This window comes from Enhydra lutris, unplaced genomic scaffold (genome assembly GCF_002288905.1).
Source record: "Enhydra lutris kenyoni isolate GAN:26980312 unplaced genomic scaffold, ASM228890v2 scaffoldscaffold33, whole genome shotgun sequence".
NCBI lineage: Eukaryota > Metazoa > Chordata > Mammalia > Carnivora > Mustelidae > Enhydra > Enhydra lutris.
The window spans coordinates 10,308,247-10,328,225 of record NW_019154117.1 but is presented as its reverse complement, the minus strand read 5'-3'; the positions used below and the strand labels follow the sequence as shown (position 1 = coordinate 10,328,225).

The following is a 19,979-nucleotide window of genomic DNA, read 5'->3' as shown; positions in this document are numbered from 1 at the left end:
TTTTTTTTAAAGATTTTACTTATTTATTTGACAGAGATCACAAGTAGGCAGAGAGGCAGGCAGAGAGAGAGGGGGAAGCAGGCTCCCCGCTGAGCAGGGAGCCCAACACGGGGCTTGATCCCAGGACCCTGAAGTCATGACCTGAGCTGAAGGCAGAGGCTTAACCCACTGAGCCACCCAGGTAACCCACGGATTTTTAAAATTCTTAATCCTATTCCTTCCTGCGGGTTCCTTCAAAGTACACAGTGCCCCAGGCCTTGAGAGGCTGTGGGGGACGAGCTGTCAGAGATTCAAAGTGAAGGATTTGTCCACCTTGTATTGGTGGAGGTTCTGCTCAACCTGTAAAAAGAGCCTTTTCTCTGCTGAGTCCCCAGACTGCCAAGGGGCCTCTGTAAGGGGCCTGAGTCGGGCTGGCCGTGGCAGCGGAGGAGGGCACTGGCGTTTTTGCACCTGTTACCAGTAGCCTCCAGTCCGGCTGGAAAGGCACTGAGTCTGTGAGAAGGGCCACGGGGCGGAAGCTTTCAGAGATACACTTGCTCTTTTTTTTTTTTTTTTTTTAATACAGTTTCAATTCAAGGACTTCCGCTACCGCCTCTGGCCCGCGGGCAGAGGCGCCTTTCTGCCAGTAGGTGGCAGTAGGGTCCGCCGCAAGCAGGAACACGGACAAAATCCCGGTTCCTGCGAGGGTGTGCGTGCGGCCGCTCTGCCTGACGTTGCACAGGAAGGGGGTTCACGCAAAGGCACCGAGGCGAGCGCCATGGGCAGACACAGGCAGAGATTAGGGCTGCACGGCGAAGAATGCCAAGGACCGCACGCAGCCACCGAAGGCTGGAAGCAGCCGGGAAGGATCTCTCCCGAGCGCCTTTAGATGGATGGAGCCTGGCCTTGCGGACACCTGCATCCGGACGTCTGGCCTCCACCGCCACGACACTGTGGTTCTGGTGAAGCCGCCTGGATCCAGGGACTTGGCGTCTGGGCAGCCCTAGGAAACTAGCACAGGGAGCGACAAAAGCAGGGGAAGCCAAGCCCTCAGATCTCTCCTCCTGAGTCCTCCCCGTTCACCACACTCAGAGGCTTTTTTTTTTTTTTTTTTTAAATGAAGTGTATAATACTTACCACCTTCTCCCTTCAACCAGGTTTTCCTATTCCTTCTCAGATCCCGCAGGAGCGAACAGTAGGGACGAGGACCCCCCTATTCACTAAGGCCCTGGGTAGGACTCAAGCTTGCTTCCCCTAGACTTCCCATGTGTTCCTAACGTGGTTCATGTTGAGTGTGCGATTTGTCTCCTGCAGGCCCAGTGCCTGGGGGCCTCCAAGGTCACACCACGAGAGACTGTTGTTTCTCAAATGGTTTTTTCCCAAGAGTTGGAAAGGCTCAGGAGACCACTAAACATTGGCTCCTGATGACAAGGAAGAATACGGAAACTGAGAGCCAAGACAGGAGCCGGAGGGAGTTGGGGAGGTGGAGGGAAGTCAGTGCCAGGAGGCACTCCCCTCCCTCCCCATCGGCAGGAGCCTGAGTCAAGCTCACATACAGAGCTGACCTTGAAGAAGGCAGCCATCAAGCTGGCCTCTGAGGCCAGGAGTCATTGGAAAGCTAGGAGCCAACAACAAAAAATGTACCCTAGCCCAGCCAGCTGTCACTCAATCACTAACTCCGGTTCCCTTAGCTAATCCTTAAACAGTGGCTTAACACTGTTGGATTTAAAACTGATCCTAGGGGGTGACCTCCGATCGCGGACTGATGGCTTGCCTCAGTAATCTGAAAGCTTGTGTTAGTGTGGGAATCACTTGTGGGTGCCATGCGGCCAGACAGTGGGATCCATTCTTTCCACTCACTCACACATCTTAGACATAATATCTGGTCAGTGGCTTAAGAGGGCCAAGCACTTCTGGAGATAAAGGGTCCTATTTTGCTCTTCCTGAAATCTCTCCATTTCTTACCATTGTGGCCACCACTGTGGTGGAAGGAAACAGCATTCTGGTTGAATGCCTTACAAGCCTCCTTGGCTCTCACTAAAATCTATCACAAACCCTCTGGCAGATGGGGATTCTAGCTCTCTGCTGAGAAGCAACAGAACTGCCTGTTTCAAATCAACACCGCTCGCAGCATCCAATCTGGCTCAGACAGGAGGGATTAAAGGCCCCAATACTCTCCGTACAAGTCTTTAAGCTCCATGTCAGCGGAGCCCAATCCACAAATGCAGCTTCTCCTGCCAGAAAGTTCCAGTGGGTTTTCTAAGACCCCCGTGACCTAATTTAAAGTGTTTTTCTTCTTTTTCTCAGGCTTTTCTCATACATAATGCTACGATAAGCTGTTAATTCAATCATTTTCACTTCTCTGCCACCCTTCATCCCGTGATCAAAGAGTCTTATTAGCCACCCTCCACACACATTAAATAATCAAGCTGTCCACCAGCTGCACAGGAAAGCCTTAATCTCCAGTGCAGGCCTGGCTAAGAAATGGCTTAACTGTTTCTTCTCCTTGGCCCACAGCTATTTTTGTACTTCAAACAGCCGTCTTGCAGAGACACCTATCTGGATGAAAGTACCTATCAGCGAGAGGATGTTAATAGGGAAAAGTGTAAAAAAGAAAAGCATATATAACCTTGAGACAAAAAGTCATTGTTTAGCGGCAGCCGCCTTTCCAACTTCTGTGTTACGACAAAAGCGATCACACTATCCCCCACTTACCCATCGGCTCCCCGCCAGTCATCCCCGTAACAATTCTCAGCTGGGTTTTGTTGGGGGTCCCTCTTTCCCTTGATATAAAATTGCATTCTACCTCAGGCAGAGAAGCTGCCTTAGGACCTCGAGTACCAACGACGGCGTCAGCCTTAGAATGCCCGAGACTGTTCTCAAAGTGGAATCGAGCTCTTACGAGCATTGCGCGATTGCCCTGTACAGCCTGATCAACTCTGCTCAATTCTTTCAAATACCCTAATTTGTGCCATCAACTCAAATTCAATGGAAGAACGCATCTTTGGTCACTGGATAAAATCATCTTCAGAAACACACCCCTCCCCCGCCCCCTTGATTTGAGTATTGGCAAATGAATCAGCCTGGAACTTTCTAGAGGGAAAGGGAATGGCCTTTTCATCTTTTTAAAGATTTTGTTTGTTTATTTGACAGAGACAGCTCACGTAGGCAGGGGGAGAAGCAGGACTTGATCCCAGGATCCTGGGATCGTGACCTGAACAGAAGGAAGACACTTAACTGACGGAGCCACCCTTTTCAATGGCCTTTTCAAAGCAGGCAGGATGACAGGAACACGGAACCTGAACCCAGTGCTTTCTAAGAGTGACGGAACAATCAACTGCCTTTTAAGGTAAACTATGATTTCAATTTCGTGTCAAATCACAGCAGGAAGCAGGATAGCCAACCTCATTAATACATGCATCACGTGGGTGGATCCTTCAAGGGAAATGTCATATGTTACCTGGTGTGCAGACATTATCTGGTTTAAATCCTGTGTATTTTTAAAGGGATATAGGCAGTATTCTGTATCAGTATACAAATAACAGCACTGGGGAATTAGGGGTATCTACTAGAAGAGAAACACTGTATCTTAAAGGAGAAAAAAACAGTACAAGAGAAACAAAACTATGTCTCTTACAATTCTAACCATAATGTCCCCACAGAAACCTCCAACTGCCCTTCAAGAAAGGACGCCTTTGATGAAGAGGATTCTTACTAGGTCCAGCGGAAGGTGAGACAAAGGTTTTCCTTTCTCCTGCTTATCTTTTCCATTTGCTTGTTCACAATAAGAGAGGCACATGGCAATAGTGAGGGGAGGGCAATGAGCTACAGCCTCCCAGAACTGGAAGAGCATGCAAAATAGAACATAAAAACCTCCAGCGTGAAAACACACCCTGGAATTAGAAATTCATGGTGCAGAACTTTCTAGATGTCTTGCCAAAAAAATTTATGTTTAAATACTGTGAAGGTTTAGGATAGAGGAAGATGGGATGACACAGCAAAATCTGGGAAGAGAGCTGTAGCTGCTCTGGTGAAACCTTCTCTTATTGGAACTTCACAGCATTTAGAGGAAGCCACAGCAGGCCAGAGCTGGAGGGGGTCCTAGAGTGACTGAAGGATCCATTTTATGGATGAGAAAGCGGAGACCCTGAAGGGGAGATCAATTCAAGGTCAATGATAAATGAGAGGCAGAGAGAACCACCGAAGCCAGGTGCTTGCTTCTGTGGAATTAATTTATGGGCCGCTGGGTTCTGCAGCAGGGATAGTGGCTAAGTGAAAACACTAGACTCCCGGGGATCCATCAGGTCTCCATTAATGATGGGAAGATGTCATCTGTCTTTTCATTCCCACGGCCTTTCATGGGCATACAGTGTGGGTACAAGGGTGTGCCCTGTGACAACACACTAACATAGAGACAGATGCAAGAATGCTATTAAGCCTGATGCTACAGATTTTAAAGACATAAAATAATGCCGCTTTTCTTGTTTTTGTCCAGAAAATAGTGATTTTGACAGAAATTTCCTTAAATTAACATTAATAGTTATTCTGAATGAATGATTACATAAATTGAGTAAATATTAAATTTTCTCATTAAAAAAAAATACGGATGGAACCCACATACACAAAAACTCTTGGGTGGGATCCTCAATACTTTGGAAGATGTACTGGTATCAAAGGTGTGAGAAGTGTTGTGCTAGAACACTGAAAGCCAGAAGCTTACACACACTGTTGCCAACATAACTCCCCTGGCCCCTTCCCTCATCGGGTCCATCTCTTGCTTTACAAGGAACAGGATTCCAACCACATGGCCAGGAGACCTGGACACATAACCAGTGCCCAAGCCATAGGGACAGGTGCTCACGGGGCTGGGTTTAGGGAGGAGAGCACAAGGAGTGGGACTCCAGTTTCCACCCTGCCCTTTACCAGCTGTGAGAACTGGCCGAAGGGAGCCTCCATGTCCTTATCCATGTGAATGGAGACCACCGTAACCCCTACCTGGCTGGAGCCACTCGTGTCCAGAAAGCAAGCCCGGGGACAGTGGCTGGAGGCACAGGGGAGGTGCTCAGTTGTACCTCATTACTGTTCAAGACCCCGCGCTCTCCAGCAGCACCAAACCGTTCCCCTTACAACATTCTTGAATTTTGACCTTCGAAATTGAACACCAACACATAGGTCTCTTCACCCCAATCTGTCTCTGTGTCCTCTTCTATCTTATCTGCATGTTACCTTGTGTGATTTTGGGCCAAGCCTTGAACTTCTGAGTCTAATTTCTGTCTGGCAAAGGCAGTGTGATCCCTAATGCAGGCAGCACAGCTCGGTCATTAAGAGCGGGCTTGGGGCGAGGCTCGGAGGGTTGGAATCCCAGCTCTGATCTCTGACCGATTACTTGTTGCCTGGTCTGGGGCAAGTGGATAATCGCACGTGCGTCCCTCTCCTTTCTGTAAAATGGAGCTATGGCGGCTTCCTAGCGGGTCGTGGGGATTAAATGGCTTAAGACAAAGTATTCAGGACACTGCTCAGCTTGCAGGGAACATGGAAAAATGCTACATAGCTTATCGTAAGTAGCTACAAAATAAGATTAGGCTCGATCAGCTTTTCTCCCCAACCCTGGTGAGAATTTCTGTTGCCTTGTCTTCACGGCTGTGGGACTCCCCTTGCTTCCCAGGCCTGTGAACCGTTAGCAGCCCCGTGCTGGGAAGGCTGGGCAGAGGACCACCACCGCTGCTTCCTTCAGTTCTAAACTCCCTGCTTCCTTCATTCCTAACTGCTGCTCAAAGTGCTTTCAAACCACTGCCAGTCAATACTGGGGCTCTTCCCTGTGACTTCTGGAGGAAGCATGAACTTTTTATGAAAAGTTTGGCTTCTCCATGTCCAAGAAAGGCACAGAAGCACCATAAAATGAGACACTGATAAAAGGACAGGAGCAGTTTTCTTACAAACGAAATGGAGAATACCGGAGGAGGAGCAATCAAAATGACTAACGACAAGCCTTCCAGCAAAGGAGTCGGGGTAATCCATAGGGTAACTGGGATCAGTAGGGCCATTTAACTACCCTGTGATCTTTTGTTTCTCTGGGAAGGGTCACATGCCCCTGGTTGGTGCCAATCTTTTTTTTTTTTTTTTTTAAGATTTTATTTGTTTGGCAGAGAAAGAGAGAGGGAAGCAGGCTCCCCGCTGAGCAGAGAGCCCGATGTGGGCCTCGATCCCAGGACCCCGAGATCATGACCTGAGCCGAAGGCAGAGGCTTTAACCCACTGAGCCACCCAGGTGCCCCGCCAATCTGTTTTTTTTAAAGACACAAGGAGCATGAACTCTTAGCTCATGAAGATCAGATTTCATTTAGTTTTTCAAATTTACCATGGGACCAAAAAATTACTGTAATTTTTTTCCTATTTAATTCCCTACCTTCTTGGTTGTACAGAGGAACCAACTCTTCTGTAAGGATTTTAAAGTGCACCATCACTTATTTTAAAAAGTGGGGGCACTGTGGGGAGGAGGGTTGCCCAGTGGAAAAAAAAATTCTGTTGGTGCTACAACCAGGATATTCAGAGGTTATTAAAAAAAAGTCCTTTCACAAGGGTGGTTGTGGGGAGAGGGCTTCTATTCTCTATAAGGGGTCAAGGAAAGCCAATCTGAGATGTTTGGGCTGAGACTAAAGGACGTAACGGAGCAAGCTTGGGACAGCTAAGAAAGTGTATTTTCAGACAGTAAAGGCACATGCAAAGGTCCTGAGGCAGAGGCATAGTTGGTTATGGGAGGAATACCAAGGTCACTGTGGTTGGAACAGTATGGTTAAGGAAGACAGAGGCAGGGGAAGGAGGGCAGAAAAAAGTGGCAGCGTAGATCAGACCGTGCAGGGCCTTGAGGACATTGGAGCTTACTCCAGGAGAGGGGAGAAGGTGCTGGAGGGCTCTGTGATAACGAGTAGCATTTTTGGTGACCAAGGTCCTGTAGAGTATGCTTGAGGGAACAGAGGGCTAGGCTGTGGCATAGAGGGGAGTGGTGGTGTGTGGTCAGGAGACACACCCAGTGGGGTTCCTGACACGGAGTTTGCATACTTAGGCTTGGCACAACTTAAAAGAGTGGAAAACCTGAAATCCACACTTGGTGTCTCTTGTGTGATCTTGTGCGGGTATGCAGAGATGTGGAGAATGTGTGTGGGATGGACTTTATAGGGAAACACCCCTTCTCCTCTCTCATAGCTTAGTCCATCGTATATCCTTCTAGACCTCATCTAATAATTGACTTAAGTTACCGGGGACAACTTGGCAGGCGATCAAGGGTGTTCACGGACACAATCATTCCTGATCCTCCAAGTGGCCCCGTAAGCTTGGCATTATTTCCCTCCTTTGGCAAACAGGGACACACACAGAGGTGCCTGCCCAGGTCACGCCCCCGGTTGGTGACAACCGAGGGAGATGGCCAAGATTCTTTGGTGCTGACCTCCGGTTCTTGCCACAACCCCATTCTGGGCCTCTTAAGCTACCAATTTACCAAGGAAGTAACACAGAATTCCAGAAGATTCACGCACACGGCAGATACACTGGAGTCACAGAAGACGTTACCACAGAGAAGCCCCATTTCACCTCACAATTAGGGGATCCGTTCTCTTTTTACCTAGAGGGATTTAGCTTCTTACCCTACATACTCTCTTGTGGAATGTTCTGCATGAACTGTGTGAAAGCATGGCTTGTGAAAATCGCCCCCGTGGTGCCAGTGATGGAGGGCCATGGTTTCTTTTAAAACCCCAGCCTGCCTGGCCTCACAGAACCCATTCTTGCATAAACTGTGGCCCCGGGCCCATCCGTAAACCAGAAGGAAGGGGTAAGAAACTAAAATTACTTACTAAATAGACATCAAGCACGGAGGCATTATCGTCCTGCATTTCCAGAGCGTTCGGCTCAGAAGTCAAGTAGATGGTCCCCTCTTCCAAGGTAAATGTTGAACTGGAAGGTAACCCTTTACTGGAAAGACAAAGAAGAATAATGAGTGCGTGGCCTCCAGACCAAGATCCACGGAAACCTCCAAGTTGTGGATAAAGACGTGGAGTTCAGGAAAGCTTTTTGGGATTAAAAAAAACGATTTTGAGAGTTCAGAGACAATACGGTCCTACCTGGAGATGGTTTAAGGAATTCGGTTGTACTAGCTGTGTATCTCCCTGTCTGCTTCCCTGCATGGGACACTTGTTTATACTTCTGAGAAGGGATCTGTGGGTCCCCGGCCTCGTGAGGGTGGAGGGCTGTCACCTAGAGGCCCACCGGTCAGCTCTTTCAGCAGTGGGTTCCTGCTGCTTGGGTTTGCCACTTAGAGTACGCATGCTTTGCTGGTTTACAAAGATCACCTTGTGCATGATCAGTACTGGTTTCTCTCTCTGTACTCTTCTCTTTTCCTTTTAGACACAAAAGGTCCAATTGTGCCAGCAGTTGTCAAACTTAAATGTGCATCAGAATCCCTTTACAGGGCGCCTGGGTGGCTCAGGGGGTTAAGCCGCTGCCTTCGGCTCGGGTCATGATCTCAGGGTCCTGGGATCGAGTCCCGCGTCGGGCTCTCCGCTCAGCAGGGAGCCTGCTTCCCTCTCTCTCTCTCTCTCTCTGCCTGCCTCTCTACTTGTGATCTCTGTCAAATAAATAAATAAAATCTTAAAAAAAAAAAAAAAAAACCCAGAATCCCTTTACAGATTTCTTGGTTTAGTAAACCATCAGCTTTCAAGGGATGCTTCTCTGAGAACACTGTGTGCCCATGACCATCGCTCAAGTCATTTTCTGGATCAAAAGTAATGAACAGTGACAGGCTTTAATTGGCTTTTGCTTCTCAACGACTACAATGTCACCCACCAAAGAGGAATTACTTCTCTACTTAAACATCAAAGCTAGAAATAAGGTGGTCAGAAAATAGATAAGTGTGGGATGACTTCTGATTTTTATTCCTTTTTTTTTTGCTCCTATTTTATTTTTATATAATTAAAAAAAATCTCTAAATGCTGCTGGGTTATTTTATGAACATATCATTTATTCAATGACGTTCAGAACTCAGTTTTCAAGATCGAGGGTATAACCAAGAATATTCTGGAAGTGATTTTTCTTTTTCTTTAAGCTTTATGCCCAAAGTGGGCCTTGACCCCAAGATCAAGAGTTGTTGAGCCAGTCAGACATCCCTGGAAGAGATTTTGCTTAAAAAATTCTTAATTTTTTAATACTACATGTGGTGTAAAATACAGCTAAAAGTCCTCTTCTTTTCCTGCCGTCCTGTTGTGATCCTGAGTCACTCCCCTAGAAGTAAATCCATTATGTACATGTTTTTCAGTCTAATATTTATCTTCTATTTTGGGTAACCATGAGTAAGCTAGCATGATTTAGAAAAAAAAATGAGGGTATTCTTTGGGATTTACCAATTATTTCAGCTAAAATACACTGTGATTACGGAAGACAAACACTGGATTTCCTTGGCATTCTATGGTCAAATTTGAGCAAAATCAAACTTTACTTGTATTGTTTTTCACATGTATGAAAACACTTTCCTATCTCAACAGCATAGTCTGGGCATTATTTGGGGGATGAAAATGAGGCTCACAGGGACTTATATCCAGGTTCTATAAAGAACTCTTAGGACACTAAAAGGACAAATCACCCAATTAAAAAATGAGTAAAGGATCTGGAGAGTCCTGCAAAGAAGAACTACAAATGACCAGTAAGTGTATGAAAAGATGCTAAACATCATTCATCCTAAGGGGAACTCAAATAAGAACTCTGGGGAGCTACCCGTTCTCACCCCCCGAGCTGCTGTCATAAAGACAGGCGAGGGAAGGAGCTGGAGAGGACCCGATGAAGACTGGAGAAGGGGGCAACGGCTTTGGGAAACAGTTTGGTGGATCCTTAAAACTACGAATCCCAGCAATTCTATTCCTGGGTGTAGATCCAAGAAAAATGAAGACCTGTGCCCACACCGAAGCTTGCCCACGAATGCTCCCAGTCGCATTCTTCAGAATAGTCCCATAGTGTTAATAACCCACCTGTCCACTAGTTGGTGAATGGGTAGGTAACTCCTGCAATGGAATAGGATTTGGCAATAAGAAATAATGAGGTACCGATACGGCCAACAATATGGCTGAATCTTGAAAAACATTAATGCTCAATGAAAGAAGCTGCTCATCAAGGACACGTATTGGGTGATTTCACTGGTGTGAAATGTAGAGAAGAGGCTGATTTAGAGAGATAGAAGGCACATGGTGGCCAGGGGTTGGGGTGAGCGGGGGAGGACTAGGGAGTTACTGCTCTTGGGTGTGGAGTTTCTGGGCTATTGAAAACGTTCTAAAATTAGCTTTTAGCAATACACAACTTGGTGAGTAGACTAAAGCCACAGAACTGTCTACTTTGGGTCAATTTTAGAGTCTGTGAAATATCTTAAGGAAAAAAATTTCATGAAGCACCTAAGGGCCATGGTTTTAAAACTGGTCTCCGTACACAGTACCAGAAATATCAGAAATGCAGAGAATAGTTTAGGTCGCATTGTACAGCTGTTTGGAGTAGATTCCAGTCATTCAAAAAATGTTTTTCTTAAAAGAGAAAAAACATTCCAGTTGACCTGGCAACACTCAGAACTGGACTCTGAGCTTCCATGCTGCGGGGTGAACAGACCATGTGTGCAGGTGCGTGGAAGCCCGGGGAACTGTCTACGGTGTCACAGGACCAGCGGGTGTGGCACAGGTATGGGACCTCCCTCCAGGGCACCCACCGCTCTCTGGTCTCTTCTGTTTATATCCTCTCTCCCTGTCCCCACCCCCGCCCCCTTGGATTTGTCCCCCCAGCACGTCTGCTTCACAGATGAGAGATCTGAAGACCAGGCAGGGAGGCGCAGGGACTTGCCCAAGGTCACACAGCCGTTGAGTAGAGTTTAGGATCTGAATCCTGTTTTCCAATCAAGTACTTTCTAGGGCCAGCTAGTGGACATTTGAGAAATCTGACACTGTAGAAACTGAGGCAGCAAAGGCAGAGGGGCCTAGGAACTTGTAAATAATCCCCAGATCCAGCAAAAACGAAGGCAGTAGACCATGCTGGATGTGGCTGCTGAGATCTCGGCTTGAGGAGAGTAAAGATGGCCAGAACGGTTTGGGGAAAACTAGGCAGAATATGCTTTACAAATATTTTTCTTCCTTAAAAAGTTAAAAATAGAATTACCCTGTGATCCAGCAATCCCATTTCTGGGTATATACCCCCAAAGAAGAAAAACAGTCCGAGCTATTTGTTTACCCAAACTGTTTGTCTCCCCCCGCCCCTCAAGCCCCATTCATATCTTAAAGTCCTAATGCCCAGTACTCCACAATGTGTCCCTATTTGGAAATAAGGTCTTTAAAGAGGTAATTAAGGTTAAATGAGATCATTGGGAGAGGCTCTAATCCAGTATGACTGGTGCCCTTAAGAGATTGGGAGGGGGGAATGCCTGGGTGGTTCATATGGTCACGCATCTGACTGTTTCAGCTCAGGTCATGATCTCGGGGTGCTGAGATCGAGCCCCACACTGGGCTCTGCGCTCGGTGTGGAGTCTGCTTCTCCTACTCCCTCTGCTGCTCCCCCTGCTCTCACTCAAACAAAGACAATATTTTAAAAGATTTTATTTATTTGTCAGAGAGAGGGAGAGAGAGCAAGCACAGGCAGATAGAATGGCAGGCAGAGGCAGAGGGAGAAGCAGGCTCCCTGATGAGCAAGGAGCCCGATGTGGGACTCGATCCCAGGACGCTGGGATCATGACCCGAGCCGAAGGCAGCTGCTTAACCAACTGAGCCACCCAGGCGTCCCATATTTTAAATAAGGGTTTTGGACAAAGACATGAACAAAGATGGGGTGAAGACAGGGGAGAAGACAGCCAAGGAAGGAGGCCTCAGGAGAAACCAACCCTGCTTCCCCCTTGATCTTGGACTCGTAGCCCCAGAACAGGGAGATAACACGTTGCTGTTGTTCAAGTGGCTTCGTCTCTGGCACTTCCTTAGAAAGAAGACACACCCATGTCAACAGCCTCACTGCCGAGGGGGGGGGGAGCAGCCCGAATCCCCACTGACGGATGAGAGGATACACAGAACTGACGCGCACAACACAGCACTATTCAGCCTTGGAAAGGAAGCCAGTTCCGCCACATGTTAACAGTGGACTGTGTAGGACTTTGTGCTACGTGGAATCAGCCAGACCTTAAAGGACAAATACTGTGTAATTCCACTTCCGTCAAATTCACAGAGGCAGAAACAGGAATGAATGGAGGTTGCCAGGGGCAGAGGGTGGGGGATGGGGGCAGAGTTTCAGTTCTGCGAGATGAAGAGTTCTGGAGCCCTTGGAGCCCACTTGTACAATAATGTGAGTGTACGTGACACTATCAAACTGTACACTTACGAATGGTTAAAGTGGGAATTTTAAGTTTTAAGAGAGAGCAAGCATGAGCAGGGGGGAAGGGCAGAGAGCTGGATGCGGGGCTCCTTCCCAGGACCCTGGGATCAGGAGCTGAGCCGAAGGCAGACACTTAACCAACTGAGCCACCCAGGTGCCCCTGTTAATGTGAATTTTACCACAATAAAAAGAGAATAGTATTGGGGAGTGCTGTGAAGTGTGTAAACCTGGCGATTCACAGACCTGTACCCCTGGGGCTAATAATACATTTATAGGTTAAGAAAAAATTAAAAAAAATTTAAAAGAATAGTATTGAACAGTAGTCATTTAAGCTACCATTTAATTAAAAGAAATGACCTATGAAAGAATTCTGTAATATCTAGGACTATAACCCTGTGCAAATCATCAGGCACGCATACTGACTCGCATTCAGTGTATTCTGGATAACCTGACATGAACACATCTTGGCACAGAGGGAAAGCTACACAACCCATTCACTCATCTGCCTTCACGTACGAGTAAGGAGGATGACAACACCGTGAGTGAGACCAGAGCACAGAGATGGCCGGTCCCTTCCCTGCAAGAGAACGTGTTTTAGGAAAACAAGTGCCTGGGCGGCTAGAGGCTCACGGAGTGGGGTGGGGGGCATGAACTCTGGGATTAGAGGATTCAGCCTTGAGCTCTGGCTCTTCTGGGTTGTGGCGCTACTGGAAACTGTCCTCACCCTGCCCCAAGCTCTGGGTTCCCACACAGAAAGGATAGTATCAAACCTGCAGGGTGGCTGGAGACATTAGTGAATGCACAGCACAACCCCCATTCATGTACCTGTGGTCTAGGTGCTAGGATGGAGCAGAGAAGAAAATCCGTGTTTCCACCTCGCCGACCTTACACAGCGCGGGGCAGACAATGAGAGAAACACAGCGCAGACAAGAGCCACAAGTGAGCGAGTGACGCGGGTCATCTGTAAACAGCAAACTCCCCTTGCTCTGCCGCTGGAGTTTTAAGGATTTCAGGCGCGAGTCCGACACCAGGGGACACAGGTATGTCCCCTTCTACTCCAGGGGGCACTGGCCTGCTCTCTCAGGCACCCCGCCGCAGTACACCCCGCTCCCCGGCTGCTCTCTCTCTGGGTCACACGCCGCCTGTGCACTCAGGTCTCCGCTTCTCCAACCCCCTGGAAAGACTGGGAGTGGGTGGGCAGCTGCCCGTTGCGCAACTGCTTTTCCGCCGCTTGCTCTGCAAGTCCTGCAGGTTTGTTTGGGGCTTTGGCTGGAACCGATAAGAATAATTCACTTTCACATTCTGTTACATTTTTAGCAAAGAGACTAGTAAAGGTTATACACACCACGGAAGGTCATAGCTTTATCTTTCCTTTTTTTTTTTAAATTTTATTTGTCAGAGCACAAGCAGGGGGAGCAGCAGACAGAGAAGCAGGCTACCCTCTGAGCAAGGAGCCTGATGCGGGACTGAGCTGAAGGCAGCCCCTTAACTGACTGAGCCACCCAGGCATCCCAAAGCTGTACCTTTCCTAATCAAGAAGTGCCTCACATAAAACAAAGTATTTGTGATTAAAAACCTTATTATTGGGGGCGCCTGGGTGGCTCAGCGGGTTAAGGCCTCTGCCTTCGGCTCGGGTCATGATCCCAGGGTCCTGGGATCGAGCCCCACGTCGGGCTCTCTGCTCGGCAGGGAGCCTGCTTCCCTTCCTCTCTCTGCCTGCCTCTCTGCCTACCTGTGATCTCTGTCTGTCAAATAAATAAATAAAATCTTTAAACAAAACAAAACAAAACAAAACAAAAAAAACCTTATTATTTACTTGAATGTATATGTGTGTCCCTTGCTACTTAAAAAAATTAATGAAATGTAAATATTAAACGAATAGGGACATAATGAAAGAATAAACCATCCAACCCATGGAATGCATCTGCAGCAAAGTCCTCCCTCCTTGAAGATGCCTCAAGCAGTCAAGTTTAGATTGGTTCTAAAAAGGATTTTCACTTAAATGTTGGCGCCACTGATCAATTCCATGTTTGTTTCTCTTCCGTTCTGATGGGGGGTTCTGGGGGGGATATACTCAGTCCGTTACTGTACTTAGTTTCCTGGGCAGAGGCCTATCTGGAACCCATTTCTAATTTGATTTTTTTCCAGATTCCCTTATCGGGGTCACTGTAAGTGAGAGCATCCCTCTTGGGCCCAGTGCCCTCCAAACCCAGCCACTGTGTCCGAGGGCTGGCCACTCCTTCGCCTCGCAGCTTGGGAAGATCCATTTCTAGAAGCAACATTACCTGACTAGGTTTAAGAGTCTGGCTTCCTGCCTGCCATCAACTTTTGCCACTATTCCCTCCGTTCAGACCGAGGGCTGACTGAGCCTAATTCGCAGCCAGGCTTTCAGGGGAAACAGTCCCACCCAGTTGGGTTCTTCCCTTGAGAAACCAGAGAACCTGCCCGTCCTTTGCAACTGCTCTGGGCTCTGCTCTCTGCACCCAGGGCGGCCTGGCGTGGGTCAGAGCTGTGCAGGAGCGGCTTCCAGACCCTCACAGCGCTCGCCCAGACAGCAGACACAAGCGGCTCTCAGACGTCACACGGGCCTGTCATTTACAAAAATGCTCCTTTCTGTCTCCAGCATGGTCAGTTGGCTTCAAGGGAGAGCGCTAGCCTGGCTGGACTCGCTGAGAACAGTCATCGGTGATTTGATAGCCGGGAACACTCGGATTTCTGTGCAGACCTAAGGAGTGTTCTAGAGCTCATTCTCACAGGGGGCGGGAGCACGTGCTCTGGGGACAGATGGCAGGCTCCACAGTTTCTGGTCTTAAAAGCTATCCTCTTGGGGCACCTGGGTGGCTCAGTGCGTTAAGCCTCTGCCTTCAGCTCAGGTCATGATCCCAGGGTCCTGGGATCAAGCCCCGCATTGGGCTCTGCTCAACAGGGAGCCTACTTCCCCCACCCCCATGGGGCTTCCTCTCTGCCTACTTGTGATCTGTCAAATAAATAAAATCTTAAAAAAAAAAAAAAAACTATCCTCTCACTGCCTGGTTTTTTTTTTTTTTTAAAGATTTTATTTATTTATTTGACAGAGATCACAAGTAGGCAGAGAGGCAGGCAGAGAGAGAGAGAGAGGAGGAAGAAGGCTCCCCGCGGAGCAGAGAGCCTGACGCGGGGCTTGATCCCAGGACCCTGGGATCATGACCCGAGCCGAAGGCAGAGGCCTAACCACTGAGCCACCAGGCGCCCCTGCCTTGAGGTTTTTCTATCCAAGTAATAAAAATCTATCTCACAGTAATGATGAAAAGCAACGACCCCCGACCCCACCCCAGGGGGCAGCTTCTCTAGGGATGGCTCTCTCCTTAGCATTTCTGGTGCTTCCTTCCAGATCTTCAGAGGAATCAGGGAATAAAAGATATTCTCAACCTAGAGCATCATTTACTGGTTCCATCAGGAGAACATGACCCTCCCCCACACTGTACTTTCTTCCAGTGTTTGCTATTTATATTTCATTCAGTTTGTAACGAATAATACACTTGACCTTTTCTCTTCCACCAGCCATATACCGGATATCTTACATTTCCTGTATTGCTTCGTCTCTGTCCCTGCCTTCCTCTCACTTGGTATTAGACCCACTTAAAAACAACAAAAAAAACCCTACTCTCTTTTATCTCTGCTTTGTCACGGCTGTTAATATTTATATTCTGTCTTGTAGCGATAACCACATTTTTCCTGCCTTGTCCATGGATTGATTCTAAAATGAGAAAAGTGATACATGGGATTTATATTATGATGACTATGTAAAGACTGGAAATGCCTGGCCACCAGGGAGTGAGCATTCTAGTCCCCTCTCTGGATTCAAAGCCATGGTTGCTGGGCCATACAGAGAAAAATGTTCCCAACAGGATTAAATGGAATCTTTCTTCTCTTGCTCTCTTTTTTTTAAAGTTTTGCTTAAATTCCCCATGTGTTAGGCTGTTCCATGTTCAGGGGCTTTTGCCCTTTAGACATGGACTGCCATCGGGATTAAACACAGAGAGCGTGTGGACAGGACGGAGGCTTAGAGACAGCTCTGCCCTCCAATGATTCGTTACTAGTCTGGGCAAGTCCTGACCTCGAGCTCCTGCTTCTTCATGTAGAAATAGGAATGACAGGCCCTGCCCTGCTCATCTCCTAGGGCCACTGGGAGAGCCAAGGCAGGTAATGCTGATGAGAGTGAATGCCCACAGTCACGCTCTCCCGGACAAATGACAAGGAGCAGCACCAGGACTGTTCCCTCTGGGGCTCTGTCTCTGGGTGGGGGTGGGGCTTGGACAGTGGCTGCTTGCATAGAACGGTTTCTCCGAACGTTCTGCAAAAAATTCCTTCTCTGCTATTTTCAGTTTAGCTACCAGAATGTTCACCGACAAGAAGAGTGGACAGGAAAACTCTACGAGTGCAGAAAACCCACAAGCACAGCCTCATCTCTTTTAAAGGCTGCAAATCCTTGTTCAGCCCCAGAGATCCAGGCTTCCCCCGGGGCTGGGGGGGGGGGGCGGCGCGCTCATTCCTGCCTGGATCAGACACCTCCGAGGTGATGGGCAAGCCCACAGCGCGTGCCTCTCTCAAGACAGCGCACTCTGGCCGCGGGGGGTGGTGGGTGGGTAGGTGGGGGCTGAGGTGGCTACAGGGTGTGGAATTCTGAAGCCTGGGCACTGGGGTTCCTACTTGCAGCCCCGGGAGTCCGCATGCAGCAAAGCTCACGCCGGGGCCGGGACGGAGCCACTCGCTCTCCTGGTGCGCTCCTTGGCTGAGTGGACAGGTAAGTGTGCGAAATGCCCCAGGGCGGCCCTGAGAGGTGGGAAGGCCTAGGTCACGGTCACTGCCTCCTGACTGCCACACCAGACACCTTCCTAACCTGCCCTGCCGGCCTGTGGGCTCTCGGTGGCAGGATCTGCTGCTTGGGCTCGGTCTGGGCTCCTTTTCAGCCAGGACCACAGCTGCAGCTGTCCGCTCTCCTGCGCTCTCCCCACCTGCTATTTTTAGACGAGGAGGCTGCCTGTTCCTCCCAGAGGCAGGCAGAGTGGCAGTCCCTCTTCTGGGACTCTACGCACAGCTGGCTGCCTGTGGTCTCTGCTGGCGGGGACTTGACCCTCTCCCTACACACGTGAACGGCCGGGGCACGATGCCCACGGCAGACACGGCACACACAGCAGCACTGGGACCCGGCCGGTGAAGACCAATGCCAACTCCGTGCTGCTGGGTACAGGCATGGTGGGAACAGGAAGCCGGCGGGGGGGCTCCGAGAATCCAGGGCGGCAGCGTGTGTGTGTGTGTGTGTGTGTGTGTGTGTGTGAAATCTCTTCTGAAAAGGAACCCTCCTCCAAGTTCAGGGACCTTTCCCACCAGGCACCTCTAGGAGATCTATTTTTCTTGCCAGGGCCCTCCCACACACGGGCCTCCCGGGGGCATTGACAGTGAGGTCTATACCGGGATGACTACCACACGCACTAGTACTTCATTTAGTCGGGAACTGTAACCCTGTGAGGTTGGGGCTCGTCCTATTTATTTGTAACGTGGGTACTAAGGCTAACTCCTCGAACCCCAGGTAATCCATGGTTGCCCCTGGATGTGGCCCAGGCGGACAGCTGGAGCCATGCCCTTCCCCTCACAGCCTCCAGAGCGCCAACCACGGCCGAGAAGGAGCGCTCTGCCACGTGTCTAAGACAGTCGTGCAACCATGGTTCAACCATGAGACAACAGACATCTACAGATCCCTTTCTAAATGGCCAATCTATTACCAGAACTTAGTCTTGTTCAGCTTAGGTGGGCATATAAAGACATTAAAGAACAGCCGCAGGAACACGGCTTACCCCAGGCACAGAAATTATTTTGAGACGGATCACGGACCATATGTCAAAGTCAAGACTGTTCAGCTTCCGGAAGAAAACGAAGGAGAATGTCTCCATGACCTCGGGGGTCCTGACCATGAAGGGACAGAAAGAAATTTCTGATGTGGTGGGAATGTCTTATCCTGGTCTGGGTGACTGTTACTTGTGTGTACACCTCTGTCAAAATTCGTGGAACCACACACTTGAGACTTGTGTTAGCATATACATAGTTCAATAATGAACATTCAGCATCAAGAACGGCATCTGGGGCGCCTGGGTGGCTCAGTGGGTTAAGCCGCTGCCTTCGGCTCAGGTCATGATCTCAGGGTCCTGGGATCGAGTCCCTCATCGGGCTCTCTGCTCAGCAGGGAGCCTGCTTCCCTCTCTCTCTCTCTCTCTCTCTGCCTGCCTCTCTACTTGTGATCTCTCTCTGTCATAAATAAATAAAATCTTTAAAAAAAAAAAAAAAAAAAGAACGGCATCTGCTTTTTTACTAATTGAACTATAAATCGTTCATCCAGATGTATCCTGAGTGCCCGGCCTGTTGTGGGTACTGCGCTAAAAGACAAAGCTAAGTTGGTGAATCATTCATGCACTGCTGGGTCATTGACTTAGAGTCTCTGAAAAAAGTAGGAGACGGCGAACAGACACATGAAAAAACGTTCATCAACATTAACCACCAGGGAGACTGAAATCAAAACCACATTGAGATACCATGTCACACCTGTTAGAAAGGCCAAAATCAACAAGACAGTAAACAACGTGCATTGGAGAGGAGGTGGAGAAAGGGGAACCTTCCTACACTGTTGGTGGGAATGCAAGTTGGTGCATCCACTTTGGGAAACCATGTGGAGATTTCTCCAAAAATTAAAAATAGAGCTTCCCTATGACCCTGCAACTGCACTACTGGAAATTTGTGCCAAAGACACAGATGTAGTGAAAAGAAGGGCCATCTGTACCCCAATGTTCATAGCAGCAATGGCCACAATAGGCAAACTGTGGAAGGAGCCGAGATGCCCTTCAACAGATGAATGGATAAGGAAGATGTGGTCCATATATATGATGGAGTATTATGCCTCCATCAGAAAGGATGGATACCCAACTTTTCTATCAGCATGGACAGGACTGGAAGAGATTATGCTGAGTGAAATAAGTCAAGCAGAGAGAGTCCATGATCATATGGTTTCACTTACTTGTGGAGCATAAGAAATAACATGGAGGACATTAGGAGAAGGAAGGGAAAAATGAAGGGGGAGGGGAATCAGAGAGAGGGAGAGACGAACCATGAGAGACTGTGGACTCGGAAATAAACTGAGGGTATTAGAAGGGAGGGTGTTGAGGGGTGGGGGGGGGAATGGGTTGGCCCTATGATGGGTATTAAGGAGGGCACGTGCTGCACGGAGCACTGGGTGTTATACACTGACAACAAATCATGGGAAACTGCATCAAAAACTAATGACGTGGGATGCCTGGGTGGCTCAGTTGGTTGGACGACTGCCTTTGGCTCAGGTCATGATCCCGGAGTTCCCGGATCGAGTCCCGCATCGGGCTCCCAGCTCCATGGGGAGTCTGCTTCTCCCTCTGACCTTCTCCTTGCTCATGCTCTCTCTCATTGTCTCTTTCTCAAATAAATAAAATCTTTAAAAAAAAAAAACTAATGACGTACTGTATGGTGACTAACAACATAATAAAAATTAAAAAATAAAAAAGGAAAAAAAAGGGGAGAAATACATGATGAAGGCTAAAAAGAAGCAAATAAGTACGTGTATCATTACTG

At 48.4% G+C, this 19,979-nt stretch overlaps 1 protein-coding gene across 2 annotated transcripts in view; it reads right to left on the bottom strand.

The window, feature by feature from the left end:
* Positions 1-548: 548 nt before the first annotated feature.
* The window catches only part of LOC111153502 (phosphatidylinositol-4-phosphate 5-kinase type 1 beta), a 277,329-nt gene continuing 257,898 nt past the window's right edge, over positions 549-19,979 (bottom strand). For both annotated transcript variants that reach the window (XM_022512562.1, XM_022512563.1), the window contains exons 14-15: positions 7,826-7,943; positions 549-982 (exon numbers count right to left, since the gene is read on the bottom strand). In XM_022512562.1, the coding sequence (XP_022368270.1) occupies positions 779-982; positions 7,826-7,943 (322 nt within the window). In that variant the 3' untranslated portion in view covers positions 549-778. The remainder of the gene's footprint in view (positions 983-7,825; positions 7,944-19,979) is intronic.